The following is a 26808-nucleotide window of genomic DNA, read 5'->3' as shown; positions in this document are numbered from 1 at the left end:
GTAAAGCTGACAGGTCAAGATTGGGAAGGTCAAAGGCAAATTTCAGTATTAAATTATTCTGTGATGAACCTACAGCCGATGTGGGCCTAGCAAATAAACAGTGCCATTCATCCTCAGAAAGCTTTGAAATATCAATTTCAGAATGGTGAGGACTGGTTCAAACCAGATGCTTTCCAATGTATTTTTAAACTGCATCCAGACTGCACGCGCAGTGTTTGCCATGTATTCCAATGACCCTAATTCACACCAGTGAGGTCAGTTCCACTGCTTTCAACCAAAGTACAACCTGCTACACAGTGGAGGCCCGTCCATTGGGGGCGCAGTGGAGCCGCCCCCCCATCCATGTGTCCGGCCCCCTAATCTACATGCAGGGCACCGGATGCATGGATTCCAATGTTTTTTTTTTTTTTTAAGCACAGGATTAGAGCCAGAGGCTCTAATAGGCTTAAAAAAAAGTGGGCTCGGGGCGCACTTATCAGATTATAGAGTCTACTCAATATAGAGAGAATTACAGGAAATTAAAAAGGGAATTTCAAACTTAAGGCCACAGTAGCAGAGTTGGAATAAGTCTCCCATTCAGCTGCACTATTTCTGCATAACATTTATGGGCAGCCCGATTAACAGGCTCTTCCAGGGACAATATAAATTACCTGGGACAGGCTCCTATTTGCAGGGACTGTCCCAGGAGAAAAGGGACAGTTGGCAAGTATGCCTTACCCAGTCCTGTCCACTGCTTTCTGTGCTGACAGCACTGCCTCTTTTGCCAAAACCCTCCTGCTGTGTGTTTCAGAGGTTAAGTCAGTTTCCTATGAGGCTTGTGCATCACTGAGTAGCCTATGGTTGAACTTTTAGCACTTCATATTTTTTTTTTTTTACTGATTATTTATCTAATATGTATATCTGTTTACATTTGTTTTAGCCATAATTGTGGAAAACTTCTCTTTGTTCTACTCCACTGAAGAAGACCAACTACTAAGTCCTAATGATCTTAGACATTATCAAATAATATGGAATATGGTAGATGACAAGAGAGAGGTATGGTTTTTATTAAATAGGTTTCGTTATCTGGGCTATAAAAACTGCACCATTGCGTGACCTGTTGTCCACAACATCAAATTGCAACAATAAAGTGAGAAAAAAAAAAATCCAGGTGCTATGAGCAGCCACTCAGTTTCTGGTCTAGTCTTACTGACCAGATTTCATATATTAGTCCTATCAGTTTTGTTTATCAGAGAAAGATTAATTCCTTGGAATATTTGAAAATAATAATTCTGCTTTCAGTGGCAAAGTTTCAGTTAGCTTTTATTTTGAGCTGAAATCTAGCCTTAAGAAAAAAACATATAAATGTATCCTGCACTGATGGTTCTGGAGCTACTGAACTGGTTTTACTACCATTCTATCCATCCCTTAACCTAAACGACAAATAAAAAATCATTATACTTTCATACTGATAAGTAAAATTAGAAATAACATCATCAGCAGGACAATGTCAACATCTAAATGTTGCTATGGTACCCCTCTGTGAAATTTTGTTCACTCGAAGTGAGGTTGTTGAGAGGTCATCTCCTTTATTATGCACCTCCAACTTCTAATTTGCCACTGCAATTGTTGGCCAGAAACTGGCATCTTGCATCATACAGTAAATTATGATTTGCCCATACCAAAATGGGACAGTTGTTCCAGTAAAACTGTCCAAGAGAGGATTTCCCTTGGAAATTCATGTTGGAGAGATTTCTTCTTCCCTTTGGTTCTCCAGGACAAGAAGTAAGGTAGTTCTCCCAACTGGGACACTAGACATGTGCAGTTGGTTTCAGTTTGAATATAAATTTGGATGAATTTTTGTTTTTTTGGAGATTCAGATTCGGGTCTGGTATTTGTTTTAGGGGAACCCCACGCCAAAATAAAAAAAAAATGGCGTGGGGCCCCCCAAAATCCATTCCAGACTCATATCTGAGCATGCAACCAGGCAGGACAGGAAAGGGGGGGTGAGCGAGCGCCCCCCTCCTGAAGCATACCAGGCAACATGCCCTCAACATGGGGGGTGCTTTGGGGCACAGAGGGCTCTGCCCCCCCAAAGCAGCTTGTCCCCATGTTGATGGGGCCAAGGGCCTCTTCCCCACAACCCTGGCTGGTGGTTGTGGGGTTCTTGTGGGCAGGGGGCTTATTGGAATCTAAAAGCCCTCTTTAACAAGAGGGCCCCCAGATCCCAGCCCCCTCTGTGTGAATGAGCATGGGGTACATAGTAAACAGTAAATAAAAACACTACACAAGTTTTTGACAAGTCTTTTATTAAAAATAAAAAATGAAAATAAAATCACAACGCCCGCCACCGGCGGGCCAAAAAAAAGAAAAAACATCCAGTCCCAATGAAGGCTTCTGCCATCTGACAGTTCTTAAAAAGGTAAGAGATGGGACCACCCGATGGCATTATCGGGTGACCCTGCCCCCTTGTGATGTCATCAACCGGGGCATGCTGGGTTGATGATGTCACAAGGGGCTGGGCCAACATGTGAATACAGCTGGGTGGCCCTCCCCCTTAGCTATTTAGGAACTGTCAGACAGCGGAAGCCTTCGTCAGGATAAGGAGGTTTTTTGGGGTTTTTGGGATCAGCGCTGGCGGCGGCCAGCATGATTGAGGATGGATCTACACCAGGGGACATTTTTTTTTTTTTTGTAAAGGACATGTCAAAAACTTGTATTGTGGTTTTATTTACTTTTTACGCTTTTTTGGTGAATAAGTATGGGTACAATCTACCCCAGCAACATAGGGACATGGTGCTTTGGAGGGGCAGAGCCCCCTGCCCCAATGCATTTCCCCATTATGAAGGCATGTGGCCTGGTATGGTTCAGGAGGGGGGCTGCCTCCCCTTGACCTGCCGGGCTGCATGCTCAGATAAGGGTCTGGTATGAATTGGGAGGGACCCCACCCCCACCCTGTTTTATTTCTGCATTTTTCATTGCCGGCATTCTTTTGTTTACATTTCAGCTGTCAGTGGGGAAGCCCACTGACAGCTGATGAGTTATCGGCTGTAAAGGATGTGGCATCCAGCTTCCAGCTCGCTCCTTAACCACTTAAGCCCCGGAAGATTTTACCCCCTTCCTGACCAGGGGGTATTTTGCGATTCGGCACTGCGTGACTTTAACGGACAATTGCGCGGTCATGCGACACTGTACCTCAACAAATTTGGCGTCCTTTTTTTCCCACAAACAGAGCTTTCTTTTGGTGGTATTTGATCACCTGTGCGATTTTTTGATCATGCGCTATAAACAAAAAAAGAGCGTCAATTTTGCAAAAATAGCAATATTTTTCACATTTTTTTATATGAAATTCCCCCCAAAAAAATGTAAAAATCAAAATTTTTTAACATTTTCGGCCAATTTGTTTTATGCTACCTATGTTTGGTAAAAAAAATCGCAAAAAGCGTATTTTGATTGGTTTGCGCAAAAGTTATCGCGTTTACTAACAAAGGGAAAGATTTTTGTCATTTTTGTTGTTTTTTTTTTAACGCGTAATGGCGGCGATCTGCGATTTCTTTTTGCGGTACTGCGACATTGCGGCGGACAGATCGGACCCTTGACTGACATTTTTGACACTTTTGGGGTTACCAGTGACATTTCTACAGTAATCAGTGCTATACATATGCACTGTTACTGTAAAAATACACTGGTAGTGAAGGGGTTAACTTTATTAGAGAGGGAGGGGCTGTGTGTGTCCCTAGGGGCGTGCTTTCTACTGTGATTGGCTGTGGCTTCAGATGTATGAAGAGTGATCGACGGTTCTACATAGTAGAACCGTATGATCAGCCTTCATACACCGGGGAGAATGACAGGTGGCTTGTTTACACAAGCCGCCTGACTTTCTCCCTCTCCCCCGCCGATCGCCGAGTGACCGGCGGACATCGGGTCCACTGGTCACACGCGTGGGGGGGTCCGTGACCACGCGGGAGCGGGAGCGCGCCTCCGGGGGCGCACGCTCGCTCCCTAGACCCTCACAAGCTAGTGACGTAGCCCTACGTCACTTTGCCTGTGAGGGGCTGACTGCCGACGTAGATCGGCGTTAGGCAGTCGGCAAGTGGTTAACAACCAGTTCTTTTTCACACAGAATTTGAATTGATCAACAATTTTTCGACCGGTCCGAATTCAAATTGTTCCTAAAATTTATTAATGTATATTTAGCTGACAAAAACATAGCAAACAATCTAAATTCTTGGGGGTTACATACACTATAATATCTTTGGGCTAAGATATACAGTATCTCACAAAAGTGAGTACACCCCTCACATTTCTGTAAATATTTGATTATACCTTTTCATGTGATAACACTGAATAAATGACACTTTGCTACAATGTAAAGTAGTAAGAGTACAGCTTATATAACAGTGTAAATTTGCTGTCCCCTCAAAATAACTCAACACACAGCCATTAATGTCTAAACCACTGGCAATAAAAGTGAGTACACCACAAAATAAAAATGTAAAAACTGGGCCCAAAGTGTCAATATTTTTTGTGGCCACCACTATTTTCCAGAACTGCCTTAACCCTCTTGGGCATGGAGTTCACCAGAGGTTCACAGGTTGCCACTGGAGTCCTCTTCCACTCCTCCATGACGACATCACGTTGCTGGTGGATGTTAGAGACCTTGCACTCCTCCACCTTACGTTTGACGATGCTTCACAAAGGCTCAATAGGGTTTAGGTACGGAGATATGTTCTTGGTCAGTCCATCACCTTTACCCTCAGCTTCTTTAGCAAGGCAGTGGATGTCTTGGAGGTGTGTTTGGGCTTGTGATCATGTTGGATTACTGCCCTGCAGCCCAGTCTCTGGGGGGGGGGGGGATAATCATGCTCTGCTTCAGTATGTCACAGTACTTGTTGGCATTCATGGTTCCCTCAATGAACTGCAGCTTCCCAGTGCCAGCAGCACTCATGCCACCCCAGACCATGACACTCCCACCACCATGCTTGACTGTAGGCAAGACACACTTGTCTTTGTATGCCTCACCTGGTTGCGCCACACACGCCGACACCATCTGAACCAAATAAGTTTATCTTGGTTTCATCAGACCACAGGAAATGGCTCCAGTAATCCATGTCCTTAGTCTGCTTGTCTTCAGCAAACTGTTTGCAGGCTTTCTTGAGCATCATTTTTAGAAGAGGCTTCCTTCTAGGATGACAGCAATGCGGACCAATTTGATGCAGTATGCGGTGAATTGTCTAAGCACTGACAGGCTGACCTCCCACCCCTTCCACCTCTGAAGCAATGCTGGCAGCACTCATACATCTATTTCCCAAAGACAACCTCTGGATATGATGCTGAGCACGTGCACTCAACTTCTTTGGTTGACCATGGCAAGGCCTGTTCTGAGTGGAACCTGTCCTGTTAAACTGCTGTATGGTCTTGGCCACCATGCTGCAGCTCAGTTTCAGGGTCTTGGAAATCTTCTTATAGCCTAGGCCATCTTTATGTAGAGCAACAATTCTTTTTTTCCGATTTTTAGAGAGTTCTTTGCCATGAGGTGCCATGTTGAATTTCCAGTGACCAGTATGAGACAGTGAGAGCGATAACACCAAATTTAACACACCTGCTCCCCATTCACATCTGAGACCTTGTAACACTAATGAGTCACATGACACCGGGGAGGGAAAGTGGCTAATTGGGCCCAATTTGGACATTTTCACTTAGGGGTGTACTCACTTTTGTTGCCAGCAGTTTAGACATTAATGGCTGTGTGTTGAGTTATTTTGAGGGGACAGCAAATTTACACTGTTAAACAAGCTGTACACTCACTACTTTTACATTGTAGCAAAGTGTCATTTCTTCAGTGTTGTCACATGAAAAGATATAATAAAATATTTACAAAAAAGTGAGGGGTGTACTCAGTTTTGTGAGATACTGTAGATCAGTGTTTCTCAACTCCGGTCCTCAGGGCACACTAACAGGCCAGGTTTGCAAGACAACTGAAATTCATCACAGGTGATATAATTTGCTGCTCAGTGATTGCAGTATTCTAGTCTGCATCTCCCCAAGGTAATACTTAAAATCTGGCCTGTTAGTGTGCCCCGAGGACCGGAGTTGAGAAACACTGCTGTAGATCAGTAACATGGGAAATATTTTGTTTTAGCCAATTTAAAGTGATACTAAATTCTTGCTTTTTTTTTTCTACAAATAACAAGTATGTTATATTTACCTGCTCTGTGCAGTGGTTTTGCACAGAGTTGCCTGGATCCTCCCCTTCTCGGATCCCCCACTGGCGCTCCTGGTACTTCCCCCTGCCAGGTGCCTCCACAGCAAGCAACTTGTTGTAGGGACACCCAAGCAGGCACGCTCTTTACTCACGACTCTGTGTGTCCTTTGGCACACAAAGCCGTGACTCAGCCCCCCCTCTTTCGTTTTCCTCTTGGCTCACTGGCTGTGATTGACAGCAATGAGAGCCAATAGCTCCTGTTGCTGCCAAAAGCCAATCAGGAGTGCCAGTCCCCGGAAAGGCAAGGCTCTCGTGGACATTGCTGAATCGAGAGGGGGGCTCAGGTAATTATTAAGGGGGTCTGGGGGGGGGGCTGCTGCTCACAGAAGGTTTTTTACCTTCATGCAAAGAATGCATGAAGGTAAAAAACCTTGTGCCTTTACAACCACTTTAAAGATTTGCCTTGTAAAAAGCAACAGTAAAGGTGGTTGCAGACAGGTAGATAAGCTGGTAATGTAATGTGCAAATTTGGCTGCTCTAAGATATAATTACAGCTCATGCATACAAACAAGGCTTTTAAATCTACAGCACACACTTGTAGGTTGATGTAAACAGGCGTACATAAGTTTACATCTGTTTGCCTATACTGTAAACATTACATTGTGGTTCAATCTGGATCTGTCTGAAAAACTGACAGAGGAATCCAAACTGAACAGCCATAGACAGGGTTGTCTGTGCATACCTTTATATTTCTAAAGCTGACTTGCTTCTACTTTCCTCCGACACTGCCTATTGGCAATTAAGCTCATCCATCTTGGTGATGGTCACTATGAAGATCAAGGAGATGGATGGACAGGCAAGTTATCAATACTGCTATGAAATGACAGCATTTGCATATCAAAAACAACTTTATTAGTACATGTCCATGAAAAGGTTTAAAGGTACTGTATGCATTGCAATCCTTTAGGATAGAGTGTGTGTGTGTGTGTGTGTGTGTGTGTGCGCTCTAACAAACGTGTATTTATTTAGCAATTACAAGGTCTCTCTGATAAACTGGTCTATATTGAAGTAAATAATTACATAAATCTTTGATTACTAAATGCCATCATTTCCTGCTGTATGTATTGGCAGGGTGTCATTCCAGCATTCCGGGTGAAGTTCCTCTTGAGACTGCTACGTGGCCGCCTGGAAGTGGACTTAGATAAAGACAAGCTACTATTTAAGCACATGTGCTATGAAATGGAGCGCTTACATAGTGGTGGTGATGTGACTTTTCACGATGTGCTCAGGTAATTTGCATTATTTACTGAAAAAAAGTGTGTATCAAAATTACAGTTATCAATCCACATAGTTATGCACCACACAACTGTCTTCTGTTTTCGTCTGCCTCTGAGGCCTACATGAAAAGGCTTCAGGTAATCCAACTGCCATTCATGTTATTAGAAGACTTTGCACACATGGACAAAGCTCACAGAAAAGAGCTTAATCCAAGATTTAGACCCCAGGCCACCTGCAGAGATAGGTACAGCTGGAATCGTGGTGTTCCCACTGTTGCCAAAAAGCAAAGCTCTCTTTGCAGAATACATTTTCAAAAATTATCAAAAAAGATGTTTGCATCATATTAAACATAATACAATGTATATTCAAAATCATGCTTTTTTTTTTTACTCCATTATTATTACTATTTCTAATTCAGGTACTTATACTGCATCATCAATTCACGCAGTGCTGTACATATATATTGTACATTTACATCAGTTCCTGCCCTCAAGAAGCTTGAAATCTAAGGTCCCTAACTCACATTCATGCACATACTAGGGTCAATTTAGACAGGAGTCAATTAATCCATAAGCATATCTTTGGAGTGTGGGAGGAAATCGGAGTACCCGGTGGAAAACCATGCAGGCACAGGGGGAACATGCAAACTCCAGGCAGGTAGTGACGTGGCTGAGATTTTTCACCCCTCTTCTAATGGGCCCCACCCAATCTCCAGCCACCTCAATCTGTTGTTTAAAACTGTTAAAAAAAAAAAAGGTAATTGTATTGTGAGTAACCTTAAGTGACCAGCTATTCGTGTTTTCCCTACAGCATGCTGTCATACAGATCTGTGGACATCAGGAAGAGCCTTCAGCTGGAGGAATTGCTAGCAAGGGAACAACTGGAGTATACCATAGAAGAAGAAGTGGCTAAGCAAACCATACGTATGTGGCTCAAAAAATGTCTCAAACGTATACGAGCGGTAAGAAAGTTAGATACCCTGAAAAATGTTTGCTAAAGGTTGCATGATATTATAATTACATTATCTTTAGAGAATTTATTATTTATACGATAGCCTAATTAATTACTGATGAAATGTAATTTTTTCCTTAATCTTAATCATTGTAGTGTTGTTTTGTTTTCTCCTTTCTAACTGCAACTATGCTCAATTTTTGGGGGGGGAATCTAGACCAGACCGATGAGCTATTAAACACACTCTGTTATGCTAGGTTCACATTTATGTGGGTGCAGAACGGTATTTAAATTGCAAACGTTCCTGCACCCCCCGCAAAACCGCGCTGTGTACTAACTTTACTTAAGATGTTTAGGACCCTGAAATACAGTATATACTTTATGAAAGCACTTGTTGTCGATACGTCACATCAGAGCAGGAATTTATGTATGTATTCTTCCAGGTTACTACTGGCTTACTAGCATATAGACACCAATAACTAGACATCATTTTAGGTTTAACAAAGCAAACCTCTCTGACATATAATGTAGTGTCTATACTTTTTTTGCAGTTAATCAAATTATATTCAAAAGTGGAATATAAAAGAGTTGTTAACTTCAGTTGCGTTGTGTGTGTTCTGCTAATTTCTTCAGAAACAGCAACAGTCCTGCAGCATCATTCACAGTCTTCGAGAGAGTCAGCAACAAGAGCTTAGTCGGTTCCTGAATCCTCCCAGTATAGAGACAACACAGCCCAGTGATGATATGAACCTTAATAACCAGGACAATGCACAACCAGAGGTATTATCTTCTACTCATGTCTTCTAAAGATGGCCATAAGTATGCAGATGTATGCCCCCATGAGCAACAGGCAGGGAGACATCTTCTAGGCTTTCAACATGCTAGTAATTGCTACTATGTATCTTGGGACTTAGGTCAGTTACTACCTTTTGGAAGCTTAAGAGGGAATGATTGCAAGTGATTTTCTTCCTCTAGAATAGTTCTGTACGGTGCCATCCTGCCCACAAGATGTTAATGATGAATATAAGATTGAAACAGTTTTAGAGTCCTCCTTTACACGAACGATCATGTACATACAGCAGATCCAAGCAGCAAGAATCAGCAGATGTGAGCAGATCTCAGGGGTATGTGAGCTACACAATTACAGGTTGAGAGGAGCTGTTCACCTGTATCCACACATTTAATTATTATTTTTTGTTAGGGACAAATGAGTGACCCCGGACATTTAAGCATAACTGCTGTAAAACTCAGTGCATGTTTTAGGCAGCAAATTGTCTTCTTTAGCTCTCTTGAAGTTGTCATTGAGGTTATTGCTGCTGATACCCTGCCATTCCCTTTATAAACTGTATTTTGTTACTTAGTGTTTAATTCTAATTTAAAGAACTTCACAGAACAGATCTAGCAGAAACTGGTTTTGACAAGGGAGAAAACGCTTATTAGAGTTTTTGTGTAGTCCGGTTTTAGGTAGTCAGCAGAATCCTAATGTCCTGGCAATTATGTTTTCTTTATCAGTGCCTAAGGGACACAGGACTCGGTTATTTTGAGATGATTGGTTATACTGCCCCCTACAGGAGCATTTGGACTCTGACAAACAAAAGGATGTTGGCCAGGAATCCACACTGAGCAGAGAATGGGGTGCCATACTGAAAATTTACCATTATGTGACACAATTAGATTTACTTTTTTGTATGTAGGGTCAGCAGAGAACCATATCATTACACCCCACTATCACACAGTTCAGCCTAAAACTACATTAATTTCCTTTACACAGATCATAGTAGAGTGGGGAAGTCCATGATTAGCTATGATGGGTTGCAAAACCTCTCCATGGTTAATTATGGGACTGGAAAACCAGATACCTCGTAATTAACTTCTACATGGTTAATTACGAGACTGGAAAACCAGACACCTTTTAATGAGTCTATCACAAATCCCATTACCTGGACAAACAGGACCTAACTGGGGTCACAACTACTTAAGCAGGCATATAGGAGAATAAACATTTCAATGTCTGGCGTTGTCATTAGTGACTTGCAAAGCAATTTAGCAGCCAGTACCCTTTTACGTCTCCGCCAAAAGTCTGCTTCAGTGGAACAGTATGCTTTTCATTTTCGTACACTAACTGCTGAGCTGAGCTGGAATAATGAGGCCTTAGTTGCAACTTTTTTACATGGCCTCTCTGACAGAGTCAAGGATGAATTAGCGGTAAGGACCATCCCCACTGATCTGGAAAATGTCATCTGCATCTCCTGTACCATTCCCGCAGCCTCTGCATCTCCTGTACCATGCCCGCAGTCTCTGCATCTCCTGTACCATGCCCACAACCTCTCCATCTCCTGTACCATGTCCATAACCTCTACATCTCCTGTACCATGCCCACAGCCTATGCATCTCCTGTACCATGTCTGCATTCTCTGTACCTCCTGCACCATGCCCGCAGCCTCTGACATCTCATGTGCCATGTCTGCAGCCCCTGCATCTCCTGTACCATGCCAGCAGCCTCTGCATCTCCTATACCATGTCCGCAGCCTCTGCATCTCCTGTACCATGTCCACATCTCCTGCATCTCTTGTACCATGCCGGTAGTCTCTGCATCTCCGGTACCATGTCCGAAGCCTCTGACATCTCTTGTACCATTCCAGCAGCCTCTGCATCTCCTGCACCATGTCCGTAGCCTCTGCATCTCCTGTACCATGCCCGCAGCCCCTTTATCTCCTGTATTATGCCTGCAGCCTCAGCATCTCCTGTACCATGCCCGCACAGCCTCTGCATCTCCTGTACCATGCCTACACAGTCTCTGACATCTCCTGTACCATGCCTGCACAGCCTCTGACATCTGCTGTACCATGTCTGCACAGCCTCTGAAATCTCCTGTATCATGCCTGCAGCCTCTGCATCTCCTGTACCATGTCCGCAGCCTCTGCCTCTCCTGTACCTTGTCGGCAGCCCCTGCATCTCCTGTACCAAGTCAGCAGCCTCTGCATCTCCTGTACCATGTCCGCAGCCTCTGACATCTCCTGTAGCATGCCCGCTGCCCCTGCATCTCCTGTATTATGCCTGCAGCCTCAGCACCTCCTGTACCATGCCCGCACAGCCTCTGCATCTCCTGTACCATGCCTACACAGGCTCTGACATCTCCTGTACCATGCCTGCACAGCCTCTGACATCTCCTGTACCATATCCGCACAGCCTCTGACATCTCCTGTATCATGCCCACAGCCTCTCAATCTCCTGTATCATGTCCACAGCCTCTGCATCTCCTATACCATGTCCTCAGCCCCTGCGTCTCCTGTACCATGCCAGCAGCCTCAGCATCTCCTGTACCATATCCGTAGCCTCTGACATCTCCTGTACCATGCCAGCAGCCTCTGCATCTCCTGTGCTATGTTCGTAGCCTCTGCATCTCCTGTTCCATGTCCATAGCCTTTGCATCTCCTGTACCATGCCCGCAGCCTCTGCATCTCCTGTACCATACCCCCAGCCTCTGACATCTCTGTACGATTCCAGCAGTCTCTGCATCTCCTGTACCATGTCCGTAGCCTCTGCATCTCCTGTACTATGTCACTAGCCTCTGCATCTCCTGTACCATTCCTTCAGTCTATTCATTTCCTGTACCATGTCCGCAAACTTTGACCTCTCCTGTACCATGCCCGCAGCCCCTGCATCTCCTGTATTATGCCTGCAGCCTCATCATCTCCTGTACCATGCCTGCACAGCCCCTGCATCTCCTGTACCATGCCTGCACAGGCTCTGACATCTCCTGTACAATGCCCGCAGAGCCTCTGACATCTCCTGTACCATATCTGCACAGTGTAACGCTCCTGCGTTTTCTGAAACAAGATGGATTTGCAGCTGCAGAAAAACTCCACTCAGCAGTCATGTAGAGATACGTTGAAATACCAATTCCAACTCCCAAGACTCATCACTGTGGTCTGTCTGATTCAGCATACAAATATACACACTCACTCAATAAGATGTTCCTGGAGTGATAGATGTATATAGCAGTATAGTGGTGATGAGCTGAAGAGACAGGTATGAACAGTGACAATAGGTGAACAGCAGTTGAGAGAAATGTTCATGAGAGCATAGATGGTAACAGGTAGGATGCAGATAGGTTAGCAATCATGTATGGTAGTAGGTGGTAGGATAGCAGATGACATACAGGAGAGACTAACCCAGTGCAAGGATAGATGTTAGTAGGCTCAAGAGTTAGCAATCTAATTAGTGCAGATGATAGTAACAGTCCTTAGTATGCAGAGCTAGATAGTGTAAGCTTAGTAGGAAGGTTATGGAGGATTCCCCTGCGGGGTACTTATCACTAATAGCAAGCAGTAGTAGAGAGGTTCGGTATGAGCGAGTGATCCGGTAGCGGGATACAGGGATCAGTAGCGAGGTTCCGACAGCGAGGTACGCTTGCAAGCATATGAGCTTCAAGGCAGGTCAGCAACAAGGCACATTGAACGAACATGTGAGTGAGAACACCGGCGGTTGAAATAGCCGCTCTGCGGCGCTCAGTGATGACAGCATCGGTCTTAAAGGTGTATGCGCACCTACCAGAAGAGAATGGTGGGACGCATACACTGGAGTGGAAAGTGGAATAGGGGTACCAGAGGTACCAGAACATTACAGTACCCCCCCCTTAAGGCCGCCTCCGGAAGGCCTCTAGAACTGGTTTTTCCGGGTATTTCGCGTGAAAATTGCGAATCAGCCTAGGGGCATGTATATCAGAGGTATCCAGCCAGGTGTTGTCTTGGGGCCCATAGTTCTTCCATCCTACTAGATATTGGAGTCTTCTTCTGTGGATACGAGAATCCAGAATCTCCTTTATCTCATATTCTTCTCCGCCTTCAACTTGTACAGGAGGTGGAGGTGGGATGGTAGGCCTTATTCCTTGGTCAGGAACATGGGGCTTCAGTAGCGACACATGGAAGATGGGATGTATCTTGAGGTCTGTTGGTAATGTGAGCTGTACTGCAGCCTTTCCAATAAGTTTCCTGATTGGGAAGGGTCCCAAGAACAGAGGCCCAAGCTTTTTGCTAGGGATCTTTAATCTTAAGTTTTTTGTTGATAGCCAAACAAGGTCCCCAATAGCATACTGAGGAGAAGGTCTTCTACGAAGGTCATAGTACTTTTTTTGTTGACTATGAGCGTGTCAGATGGTAGTATTAAGTAAACCCAGAGAGTCTTTTATTTGGGTAAGATAGTCTGAGGCTACTGGGTTACTTGATGGAAAGATGCGTGGTGGAAGAATAGTGGGATGAAACCCATAGTTCAAATAGAACGGACTCTGTTTGGTCGTACTGTGGGTTGCGTTGTTGTAGGCAAATTCTGCCAGAGGGAGGAGATCCACCCAATCATCCTGTAGGTATGATGTGTAGCAACGTAAATATTGCTCGATGCACTGGTTGACTCTTTCAGTCTGTCCGTTGGTCTGAGGATGGTAGGGAGAAGTGAGCTTTCGCTCAATTCGTAGTATGTGACATAGTTCTTGCCAAAACTTGGAGATGAATTGTGATCCACGGTCAGACAAAAGAGTTTTTGGAATTCCATGTAACTTAAAGACATGTTTCATCAGTAGTTCCGCTGTTTGTTTGGACGAAGGTAGTCTGCGAATAGCAACGAAATGTGCCATCTTTGTCAGATGGTCCACTAACACTAAAATGATATTAAATCCTTTGGAAGGTGGTAGTTCTACTATAAAGTCCAAGGACACAACTTCCCATGGAGTCTGGGGTATTGGTAGACTGCATAGTAGACCGGATGGTTTTGTAGTGTCAATTTTGGACCTGGCACAGACGTTGCATGAAGAGACAAATTTTTGTATAGATGTCTTCATATCAGGCCACCAAAACTGCCTGGTAAGCAAATTAAGGGTCTTTGTCATACCCATATGTCCTGCCATAGGCACATCATGTGACAATTCCAAGATCTTGGTGCGCATAGTAGGGGGTATGTAGAGTTTGTCGTTGTAGTAGAGGAAGCCTTCTGCATCAGCACTTAGTTGTGGTGGAGGTGAATCCAAACCTATACTGTGTAGAATCTCTTCCTTCAAGGAACGGACAACCCCAATAATACGCTTGTAGGGTATTATAGGAACGGAAGGGATTTCGGAGCAATTATCTTCAGTTAATCATGATAGCGCATCCGCTTTTTTATTCTTGTCTGCAGGTGTGTAGGTCACTAGGAAGTTAAATCTTAGGAAGAATAGTGACCATCGTACCTGCCTGTGGGAGAGGGTTTTGTTAGTCTGAAGATATTGAAGATTTTTATGATCTGTATATATGAGTATTGGTAATTGGGTGCCTTCAAGTAGATGTCACCAATTCTCCAGAGCCAGTTTTATAGCAAGCAGTTCCTTTTCACCCACTGGGTAATTCACCTCTGGGCTGCTTAGAGATTTAGAGAAGAAGGCGACTGGATGGAGTGGTGAAGTATTCGTTGGTCGTTGGGAGAGTACTGCTCCTACTTCCATATTTGACGCATCTACTTCCAGAATGTATTGGAGGGATGGGTCTGGATGGCGTAGTATGGGAGCAGAGGTAAAGCTTGTTTTTAATAAGCGAAAAGCTTCATTTGCTTCATCTTACCATTTGAATGGTTTCTTAATACTTGTGAGTTGTGTGAGAGGTCTCACAACGGCAGAGAAGTTCTTGATGAACTTTCTATAGAAGTTTGAAAATCCAAGGAATCGCTGTAGTGCTTTGCGGGTGGTTGGTATAGGCCAATCCTGAATACAGGATATCTTACTCATATCCATCTTGATTCCTGTTTTGGATATGATGTATCCTAGGAATAATACTTCTTCTTTATGAAATAAGCATTTTTTTAGTTTCACGTATAGATTGTGTGTGAGTAATCTGGATAACACAAGTCTTACATGTTTTATATGTTCAGACAAGGATTGTGAATAAATAAGTATATCGTCCAGATATACCACAACACAGACATCAAGTAAGTCTCTAAAGATATCGTTTATGAATCGTTGGAAGGCTGCGGGAGCGTTACATAGCCCAAATGGCATTACAAGATATTCGAACAATCCGTATCTGGTTCTGAATGCTGTCTTCCACTCATCTCCATCACGGATTCGGATTAGATTGTATGCCCCTTTCAGGTCCAATTTTGAAAAGTAGGTAGCTCTACGCAGTTGTTCAATGAGTTCAGGGATAAGCGGCAAAGGATAGCGATCTTTTACTGTAATGGCGTTCAATTGCCTATAGTCGATAATAGGCCTGAGACTTGAGTCTTTATTGCGGACAAAAAAAAGTCCTGCAGCTGTGGAAGAAGTGGAAGGTCTAATAAAACCTTTTGTCAAATTCTCATCCAAGTATTCCTTGAGATGGGAAAGTTCATCCTGTGAAAGAGGATAAACATGACCAAAAGGCAATTTACTATTTGGGAGTAGATCAATAGTGCAATCATAATCCCTATGGGTAGGCAGTACTTGAGCATTTTTCTCAAGAAAAACTTCGGACAGATCCTGATAGCATAGTGGTGCAATCTCATCTGACACCACAGACAGGATCTTTCCATAAGACGGGAGGTTACACGTACTCTCGCAATAGTAAGAGAGGAAGGTTAGGGTCCGTTTCTTCCAATCTATGGTTGGTTGATGTGTGTGTAACCAGGGAAGTCCCAAAACAATGGGAAAATGGGGCGAAGATAATAGGTCGCAGGTAGTGGTCTCCGTATGAGACTCGTTAGTGGTGACTAGGAGTGCTTGTGTCTGATTAGTGATTGGGCCAGAAGATAACGGAATACCGTTAATAAGACTCACAGAGACAGGCTTAGGTTTTGAAATAATAGGTACTTTATTTAAAGTAGCAAAACGTATATCGATATAATTTCCGCAAGATCCTGTGTCGATCATGGCTTTAGTGGTAATCCTAGTCTGGTCCCACTGCAATTTCAAATGAACAAAAAGATAAGGGTTAGTAAATGAAGTTGTCAATCTGTCAATTCTGATAGGCCGAGTCTAAATTGAGTTCTCAGAGATGTATCATTCCACCCTGAATCAAGGGTCCATCTTTTGAACTCTGCTACAAAGTCTTCTACAGGTCTCCTACCTTGTTTCAAGGACCTCAATTGAATATCGGCAGTACTCTGCCTATTGGGGTCATCATATAGACTAGCGAGTTCCGCTAGGAATAAAGCATAGGAGTTGAGAAGCTGATCATTTTTCTCAAAGAGAGAGTCTGCCCAGGCCCGTGGATCACCCGTTAGGTATGAAATAATAGTACAGACTTTGATATGATCAGTAAGGTAGGTACGAGGTTTTAGCAAGAAAAGTAACTGACAGGCGTTTTTGAATTCACAAAATTTTTTGCGATCACCTGTAAACACTAGAGGAGGATTTATTTTGGGTTCAGGGGGCTGAGCAGCGGCAAGTTGTGATAGACGGGTTACCTGCTGCTTCAGAGCCTGATTGTCTTCTTTTAATTCAGTAAGATCGTGTATTAACGCAGTCACTTGTTGTTTTAATTGTGTCACTAGAGTGGGTAAATCTGCTGAATCCATTTTAGGTTCGTTCAATCTGTAACGCTCCTGCGTTTTCTGAAACAAGATGGATTTGCAGCTGCAGAAAAACTCCACTCAGCAGTCATGTAGAGATACGTTGAAATACCAATTCCAACTCTCAAGACTCATCACTGTGGTCTGTCTGATTCAGCATACAAATATACACACTCAATAAGATGTTCCTGGAGTGATAGATGTATATAGCAGTATAGTGGTGATGAGCTGAAGAGACAGGTATGAACAGTGACAATAGGTGAACAGCACTTGAGAGAAATGTTCCTGAGAGTATAGATGGTAACAGGTAGGATGCAGATAGGTTAGCAATCATGTATGGTAGTAGGTGGTAGGATAGCAGATGACATACAGGAGAGACTAACCCAGTGCAAGGATAGATGTTAGTAGGCTCAAGAGCTAGCAATCTAATTAGTGCAGATGATAGTAACAGTCCTTAGTATGCAGAGCTAGATAGTGTAAGCTTAGTAGGAAGGTTATGGAGGATTCCCCTGCGGGGTACTTATCACTAATAGCAAGCAGTAGAGAGGTTCGGTATGAGCGAGTGATCCGGTAGAGGGATACAGGGATCAGTAGCGAGGTTCCGACAGCGAGGTACGCTTGCAAGCATATGAGCTTCAAGGCAGGTCAGCAACAAGGCACATTGAACGAACATGTGAGTGAGAACGCCGGCGGTTGAAAATGTACCATGTCCGTAGCCTCTGCATCTCCTGTACTATGCCTACAGCCTGTGAATCTCCAGTACCATGTAAGCAGCCTCTGCACCTTCTGTACCATGTCCGCTGCCCCTGCATCTCCTGTACCATGTCCACAGCCTCTGCATCTCATGTACCATGCCCGCAGCTTCTGCATCTCCTGTACCATGCCTGCAGCCTCTGCATCGCCTGTACTATGTCTGCCCAGCCTATGACATCTCCTGTACCATGCCCGCAGCCTCTGCATCTCCTGTACCATGCCTGTAGCCTCTTCATCTCCTGTACCATGCCCTTCCGCCTCCATGGGGTTCCTTCCCATATTGTTTCTGACAGGGGTGGCAGCTGCCATCAAACTCAAAGGTTTTGCCCACCCATAGCATGCATAAGCCGCTTTCTCTACAGCCAGAAGACAAAGTCTGGCTTTCCACCAGGAACATCAAGCTCCAGGTTCCTTCTCTGAAATTCGCCCTAAGATTCATTGGCCCGTACACTATAATTTCTAGGCTAAATCTAGTTTGTTTTAAACTCCAGATCCCTAAAAACCTCAAGATATCAAACTCCTTTCACGTTTCCCTTCTGAAGCCTTAAGTCCTTAATAAGTTCTCTCGTCCTCTCCCTACCTCGGTTCTGGTCTCTGAGGATAATCAGGAGTATGAGGTTAGTCAAATTCTGGATTCTGGGCTCTATAAAGGCATTCTTCAGTACCTCGTGCATTGGAAAGTTTTTGGTCCTGAGGAGAGGTCTTGGATCCCTGCAGCTGATGTCTTTGTGCCTCGTCTTTTGAAGAGGCTTCATTTGAGGTTCCCCTCCAAGCCTGGGCCCAAGCGGGGGGAGGGGGAGGCCTCGTAATAGAGGGGTACTGTCATGAATCTGCAGTAATGTTTCATGCCCTGACTGTCTGCTTACCTCTCTGGTCTTTGTGTCAGCTTTATGGTCCATGCTCTCACACCTGTGTGTTTAAGTAATCTTCTCTCTGTATGGGTCCACCACAGCCTCTAACAGGAAATACTGTATTAACCCGCGCACTACAAGCCAGCCTTGTCCGAGCAATAATTGTGTGAAGACTTCCTTGTGTGTTTCTTGCCGCGTGCTCTACATCTGATCTCTGTGTGCCAACTTTAGCTTGTTCACCTTACCATCCCTGTCTACTTGTTGCCCCAACCTTCGGCTTGTCCCTTTGACCATCCCTGTCCACTTGTTGCCTCAACCTTTGGCTTGTTCTCCTGATTATCCCTTGTGGCCCTGTACTGCTGCTTCCTCTCCATCCATCAGAGCCAGCCATGAACTGGGAGACCCTGGGGGCCGTGACCTGGAGTAAGCTGCAGCCAAGTCCAATCTCACCATCAGAGGCTCTGGTGAAAACCTGCTGGCTCTTAGACTCCACGCCCTGGGAAATATTATGCTCTAGCTCCCTCTCCAGGACCGTAGTTGCAACCCTGTGTAGCTGCTTCTCTGAACCATCAACCCTCAGCAGTCAGCTGTTGGATTCACAACCTCCATGGTGCGCTCTCCATCACTTGCTCCCGCAGGTGGCGCTGATACAGAGAGAGGTGCATACTCCATGCTGACTGCTGATGCCTACCTGCGCTCTCCTACCAAATTGGGGAGAGGGTCTGGCTGTCTTCCTGTAACCTCCGACTTCATGTTCTCTCACTAAAACTGATGCCTCGTTATATTGGGCCTTTCCGCATACTCCTTAAAATTAATCCAGTGGCCTAGGCATTAGATTGCAACCTATTCCATGTTTCCTTAATAAAACTTTTGATGTGTAACCGCTATACCACCTCGGTACCACACCCTCGCCCAGTTTAGGTTGACAACCATGATGAATATGAAATAAAATATATCATTGACTCCCATAGGTTTCTTGGAACCATACAGTATCTAGTTCACTGGAGGCAGTACGGTCTGGAGGAGTGCTCGTGGGTCTCATCTTCAGACGTACATGCCCCTGCCCTATGTAGTTTACATAGATACTTTCCCCTCAATCCTGGGCCCCCCCGAGGGGAGGGGTCATTGAGGAGGGGGTACTGTCAGGGCTGGCTTCTCCTACTTAGGGGCAGTGCTTTTATTTCAGTGTTCTATACTGCTGCTCAGCTGTTGGTTAATTACCAGCCACTCATTGTTTCCACACTTGTTTCCAGCCACTCGTGGAATAAGATCCCAAAACAATCATAACTTTTTCAGTATACTCATTCAACCTGTTCTGTATGGAGTATGGAATACTCCTTACAATTATTTATTCTTCTCATACTCTTTTTAAACCAATATCCATTTGTTGAGGATTTTTTAAAAAGTCAGCCCATCCCACCCTAATAAAATACTGAATGCTGCAGTGTTTAAAGTTATTGTAAATTCATACTTTTTTCCTTTTAAATTACAAACATGTCATGTTTGACATGTGCAATGGTTTTCCACAGAGCAGCCCCAATCCTCCTCTTTTCGGGTTCCCCGCCAACGCTCTTGGCTCCTCCCCCATTCCGAGTGCCCAGCATAGCAATTCACTTGCTATGGGGGCACTCGGGTGGGCATATTCCTGAGCTTTGCTCTGTGTGTTCATTGACACACAGCATTGCTCTGCCCTGCCCCATCCCTCTGCTCTGTCCTTACTAGCTGTGGTTGACAGCAGTGGGAATCAATGGTTACTGCTGCTGTCTCTGAGCCTATGATAAGGGATAGAGCAGAGAGACTCATTGTTCTCGTGCACATCGCTGGATTGAGATCGGGCTGCCAGGAACCATAAACTAGGCAGAGACAGAAAATGCAGTTAAAATGCACTTTTAATGAAAAAGCAAAAATAACACAGTACAGGAACGTAGTCAAAAACTGATACCAGGGTTTGGATGCCTGAGCAGGTAATCAGACAAGCCAGAGTAAGGAAGCCAGAAATCAGCATGGTAAGGAGCCAAAGCAGGAACAGGAATCAGAAGGGAAGTCAGCCAGGCCAAATTACACACAGGAACACACTGGATTTAGTTGACAATGTAAGGGAGAGGAGAGAATGAGCTATGCTGCTTAAAAAGCCAAATGGGGCTGGCCTTAGGCTGGACTACTGAGGCAAGTTAATGGTAACCAGGTGAGTTACTGTGGAAACAATGAGTGGCTTGTCTCATGTTGTCCAATCTGCTTGGGTCTTGCTCAGACTAGCAGACCTCCAACTTGCTCTTACAGATGTTTTGAACCAATTAGTTATTACCATTGTGCCAAAACTGAAAAGTTTTAGATGTTCAATCTTTTTACAATTTCAAAACCAAAAGAGGGCATTAGTCCCATCTTGGAAAAAAAGGGGGGGGGGGGAACAGCGCTATGGAATATATAAAAAAGGGTGTGTACAGGTGTAAAGCTGCCACCAACCAACCCCTAGGGTATAGGGGTCAGGTATAAATAAAGGGTTGGGACGCTTGGAGGTACGTACAGCCGATCCAGTCTGCTGTCGCAGAGGAGGGTCCTGGCGGTGTTGGTATATAGAATATTATACAGTTTTATAGACGGAGCTCAGCCTCGGTTGTCCGGTGAGCACCTAGATTGGACCAGCGTTCCTTGAGGATCTCCCTGAGCTTTGCTTATTACATCAGATTGGACCCCGTGGACTACCCTTTTTGCTTGACTTTGGAAACTATCCCTAACTTCAGCCAACACCCTATACTGAAGGGTGGAAAGGGTGAGTGCATCTCACCAACCTTTTTATTTTTTCATTCTTCACGGGCACTGTCCCCAGCACTGTTTTTTAAAGGGGCACTCTCCCTTTATTTATTTATTTAATTTGTCTGATTTATACATGATTTGTGGTTGTTCACTAAGAGTTTATTCATTACATTGATTTATTTCACATTCCCGCACTGGATATTGCACCACCAGTATTATATAAATACATTTATTATTTTGCACCTTGCTTTATTTAAGGTTTCTAACACTTATTCTCAGCACTGAGCACTTTATATGGGCATAGACACTCTGGTCCAAAAACAGATCCTAATTTTTTGCACTTGCACTTTATCATCACTTGTGGATTATTTATTTATTTATATGTTTGTTTATTTTGTGATGAGTATACACCTATAGGATCTAGACCAAGACATATCTATAACAGGTAGCTCCTCCCAACCCTTTATTTGTCCCATCTTGGATCTGAAAGTTTTAATTGTCTTCACTCAAGCCCAAAGGTTCCGCATGGAATCCACTAAGTTTTTCATAGCCTTCATCCACCAGGGAGGCTTTCCAGCTCTGAATTACTGCATGAGAGTTCTGGTATAACGGTAGCCTCCTTTGAGGCAGTTCTTTTTGCCAAGCCTCACTCTAGACCCCTTCAGCACATTTTTTGTTCATTGGGAGACAAATTGGTTCACTCTCTGAACAAACTGAAACCAAACACCAGGTTGTCTCTGGTTTTCTGGCTCACAAATTCAACTCTGGGGTCAGGGAAATCCTTTCCCCCTCTCTCTTGGAACATCCCCATAATGGGTGCTTGATGGTCTGAGGACGAGCCCTAGACATCTAGTCAGCACAGGGGACTTGGACGCAGGATAGAGATGGAGGACCCCATAGGTCCCTTCAGATCCACCTGACCTCCTATAATAAGGACCACCATCCTGCTCCACATTCGCTGGCTTTAATCATATGGCTGTTGAAACCTATATCTTGACAGACAAGGGGCTCTCTGATTCAGGAATTCCCATGCTGTTAAAGGCTAGGAAATGTTTCTCTTATATGATGTACAATTACACAAGGAAGAGTTTCTTTGCTTGGTTCAAGGAAATAGGATTTTATCCCAGGACATAATCTGTGGGAAGACTCTTAATCTTTCTGAAATCAGGTCTGCATCAGCAATTTTCCTTAATTACCATCAAGGTACAAATTTCGGCCTCTGAAAACCTATTCTAAAGTTTTACCAATTGAATCCTCTGATGCCAGCTTTGAGTGTAAGGTCCTTTAGGCATGTCTTTGAGCTGCAGGCTGTCCCTAGTTGTATTGTTTTTTTTTGGTTATGTAGGCATGTTACTGTAGCCCAACCATTAGTTGGACTGCTTTGGATGTCCCAGTAGTTGAAGATGCATGCTGGGTGTGAGAGGGTAATGCATGGCTTGCCAGTGGCTTTTTTGTTTGCCAGTGTCCAAATCCTCCTGTTTGCTGCTGTATAATCAATTGTCTCAGAATAACCGAACCCTGTGTCTCCTAATGAGCTCTAAAAATAGATTCTATGGCAAGTAGAAATATTCTGTTTTTATGGAACTTGAATTCCTTAGTTACCAAAAGTCATGTTTAAAATTTTGAAATCTACTTCTGCCACATCCTGGTGGCCATAGATCTTCATTGTCAATTCATCTGTTAAAAGCATGGCTTGCTGCTCAAGTTTTCTTAGATCCTAAAGCTAAAAACAGAAAAATCAGCACAAGGGGCATACAGTAACTTACAGGTGATTCGGCTTTCAGTAGAAATCTTCATATGTGACAGGGTAACAACTGCAGGTGTACATTTGGGTACGGCGTACTATCACCCAATAAAAGGGAGTGCCATTAAGCATCTTAATGGCAGAATAAATGGAAGATGTGTAAAAAAAGATTATATGAAATTTTAGTGATTGGATTTAGACATATTTGAAACAAGTAAGACTCATAAGTGGGTCTTTACTTCTTTCACTTTCAGTTTTTGTAGAAACTAGCTGATAAGAAAAGGGATTTAGTGATTCCCTGACGCTCACTCTATCTTGATTGGTATTTATTTGACACAAGATACTCCTTTCCTCTTACATTACAGTAGGAGGATCTACAGTGGCCTGCTAGATTCTGAATTAGAAGTAGGATAGAAAATAAATTCCTAATATAATAATATGCTTCAAGTTTACAAACACATACTGTATTTATGTATTTTTTTTGCTCCTGTTTATTTGTAGACAAGTAGTCAACAGCAGCTTCTAAGCCCAACGCTATCTGACAGAGGAAGCTATAGACAGGATTCTATTGAGGCTGGTAAACGTCTGAGAAGATTTGGCCAGTGGCACCTACCATCAGGTAAACAGAAATGGCAGCATGTGGAGATATGTTAAATATAGGAAAAAATTATTTTGACCACTGGTTAAAATTTCTTTAAAGATAATAAAATATAATAGAAGAGGTTATAACCTCTAATGATAAAATATAGGCCAAAAGATGGCAATTTTAGTGAGCTTAAGGCCTGCACACACCCAGTGTGCATGAGACCATTTTAATGACGGGAATAAAAAAGCCATACAAAGTGCAAAGAGGTTTTTTTTATTAAAACTATAAACATTAAAAGGTATTTTAAAAATCACTTCTACATGTATAAGCACAAACTGTACCATTGCAAACAGGCCATATACTCACGTCAAAACCTTACCTTTTTAGTGTATATACTGTAACTGTACAGTTTACAGAGCCAGTAATTTAAACTATATAAACCAAATTCTACACCCAAACGAATTATTCCCTTTATTACTTTATTCTTTCTTTTTTCCTTTTTAGTCATGTATGTCAGTATATTTCAATCAGTCATTCTTTTTATTTTTCTTCCTTTTCTATTGGGTAAGGACCTTTCATTATGTGGCAGCTATGAGTGCTTATCAGTGATCTAATAATAAAATAAAATACAGAGGGAGTGGAGTACAGACAGCAGGAGCTGGAAGTTCAGTACAGACAGCGGAGCTGGGAGAACAAATATTTAGTAGAGCAAATATGAGGTAGTTGTAGCTGATTTCTGTTTTTTTCATGTGTAAAGACACAGATTGGCTGCATTACAGAATTTTTATATCGATTAAATGAGAAGAATTTTTGGAATGATTTTATAGCTCCCAAATCAAAAAGGAAAATGCCAAAGTATATCAATCATTTTTGCAAGCCAACATATCAGCAGTTTCCAAAACCAGTTTACCTATACACACCATCACAGCCCTTTTTTTATTTTTTACAGCACCAAAACCTATAAGTCATTCTGTATCCTCTGTCAATTTGCGCTTTGGTGGTCGCTCTACTATGAAGTCTGTAGTGTGCAAGATGAATGCCATGTCTGATGCTGCTTCTTGTGGTTCAGAAGTCAAGAAATGGTGGACAAGGCAACTTACCGTAGAGAGTGATGAAAGTGGAGATGATCTACTTGACATGTAAGGACAATGCAAGAAAAACTCAAAGCAACATCGTAAATTACCTTTTATAATGGAAACTAATGTGTACTCATTATTACTAGGTTGTCAGTCTAAAGGATGCTTCATGTCAAGTGAGCAGAGCCAACTTCTGTTATTCAGTACTATTGAGGTCAGAGTGAAATACTGAATATAAATGATGTGACTAAAAATGATAAAGCTGTCCATGGACATGACATGGCAACATTCGTTCCTTAGAACAATCAAGAAATAAACATGCAGAGTTATATCTGCTGAATGTGCATGTTTATGCACCGAGTAGACCTTATTTCAAAGGAATAATAGCAGTCAACTGGTAAAATCCATTCTAGGTGAACAATTCTTCGCTTAAAATCAAGTGCCGCTAGAGGGTACAGACTGCTCATAGATAAATGACCATTTCCAAGTACAATCATAATTGGCCAGATGACATGATCATCATCTTGGGTCCTACAGTATGTAAAAAAGGGTTGTCCATGACCACCAGTTATCTTACAACTGTCATTTCTGCAGTGTTAGCGTGAAAATGAGACATGATTCTGATTAGTTAATATTAGCTGCAGGAAATTTTACTGCTTTTCATAAATGGCCCCCTCAACTGAATGGTAAGCTTTGGAACACCTCGTATGACTTTAAAAGCATATATTGCAAGGCTCCTTAGTAAAAACTGTTTACAATCTTCAAATTGTTTCCTATCATTCCTACACCATATCCTTACTGCAAGATATTCTGTTTAACTGTGTCATACAACCTTGTATAGTGGCCAAAAATTTGCCAGCATCGACTGTTGTAAATGTATTTCTAATAAAAGTCATTGGGACATACTATGGAATTGCACATTATGTTTTATTGATCTATATGTTAAAGAATGTCTGTTACTTAAAGTATGTAAGAGTTAAAGGGACATACCTCAATAATTTAATGACTTTAACAGGTATTTGAAGTTATTTGACTGTACATGCTTTCGCTCCAAAAAATGATTCTTGTTAAAGTTTAAGGTTTCATTAACAAGTTAATACTACGGGAACATGTGTGTAGGGACAAACATGTTGTTGTTAATGGCACTCCAAAACACCATGCCAAAGCATGTGCATTTTATTGCACCACGTTTCATTATAATGCACTGTGGTTTGCTGCCTTAAAAAAAAAAAAAAATACATGCATATTTTGCCCTAACGCAGTTAACACACAAATAATGCACATGAATGCAGTCACAGCACAAAGGTGTGAACTTAGTGTCAAGGTAAAAGACAAATCAAAGGAAATACTGTGGAATTATTTATGTTGTTTCTTTTATATATAATACAATGTATAACATTATTATCACAAATGCCTTTATATATGTGTACATGTGAAAGATATCTATTATGTTTATTATAATTTTATAATGGTTGGATATATCTGGAAGGGAATACTTTTCTTGGAAAATATATTGTCTACCTGTGCTAGCAAACCTGCCTTTAATCTATGGGGGAAAAGTCACCACTTGGGTGACAAAACCACCTGGACTCTAGGGGGTTATTTATTAAAGGCAAATAAACCATTCACTTTGCAAGGGAGGTTGCACTTTACAGTACAAGAAAGTTTTCCTCAGAGTTTAGTGAATGAAGTGAATCTCTGCTAACTACCATCATCCAAACATAAGCAAGCAGTTTTTTATTTTCCTTGCATGTGATTTGGTATACTTTGAAAAGTGAAATTTCACCATATTAACTAATCTCTAAAAAATGTCCTAGCAAAGTTCAGCCATATGTTGTTTATAGGAACCTTATTCAGCAGTGCATGCCTTTGTTAACCTACTTCCATTTAAGCCACTTTTTACACACAATACAAATGTTCAAAATTGGGTTCAAAGCACTGAGATTTTTAAAATTTAACCATAAATGTTGAATATGGCCAAATGCATAAAAAGAATTTAAATTCATCTGGTGGTTTAAGTGAATCCTAAGGCTAGCCATAGATGGGCAGATAGCTTACCCGCATGACTGTTCTCTGTTATATCACAATAAAGCTAGGATTTGCTGCATCATTTTTTTTTT

The 26808-nt window shown here is 42.8% G+C and overlaps 1 protein-coding gene across 2 annotated transcripts in view; it reads left to right on the top strand.

Annotated features, from left to right (window-relative positions):
• The window catches only part of NALCN (sodium leak channel, non-selective), an 897007-nt gene extending 871396 nt beyond the window's left edge, over window positions 1–25611 (top strand). For both annotated transcript variants that reach the window (XM_082245388.1, XM_082245387.1), the window contains 7 exons: window positions 920–1035; window positions 7316–7473; window positions 8273–8423; window positions 9047–9193; window positions 23528–23645; window positions 24562–24751; window positions 24835–25611. In XM_082245388.1, coding sequence (XP_082101514.1) covers window positions 920–1035; window positions 7316–7473; window positions 8273–8423; window positions 9047–9193; window positions 23528–23645; window positions 24562–24751; window positions 24835–24847 — 893 coding nt within the window. In that variant the 3' untranslated portion in view covers window positions 24848–25611. The remainder of the gene's footprint in view (window positions 1–919; window positions 1036–7315; window positions 7474–8272; window positions 8424–9046; window positions 9194–23527; window positions 23646–24561; window positions 24752–24834) is intronic.
• Window positions 25612–26808: the final 1197 nt, after the last annotated feature.

The sequence above is a fragment of the Pelophylax lessonae genome (assembly GCF_965119305.1).
Source record: "Pelophylax lessonae genome assembly, chromosome: 2".
In the NCBI taxonomy this organism is placed as follows: domain Eukaryota; kingdom Metazoa; phylum Chordata; class Amphibia; order Anura; family Ranidae; genus Pelophylax; species Pelophylax lessonae.
This window is presented reverse-complemented; position numbering and strand designations above follow the sequence as displayed.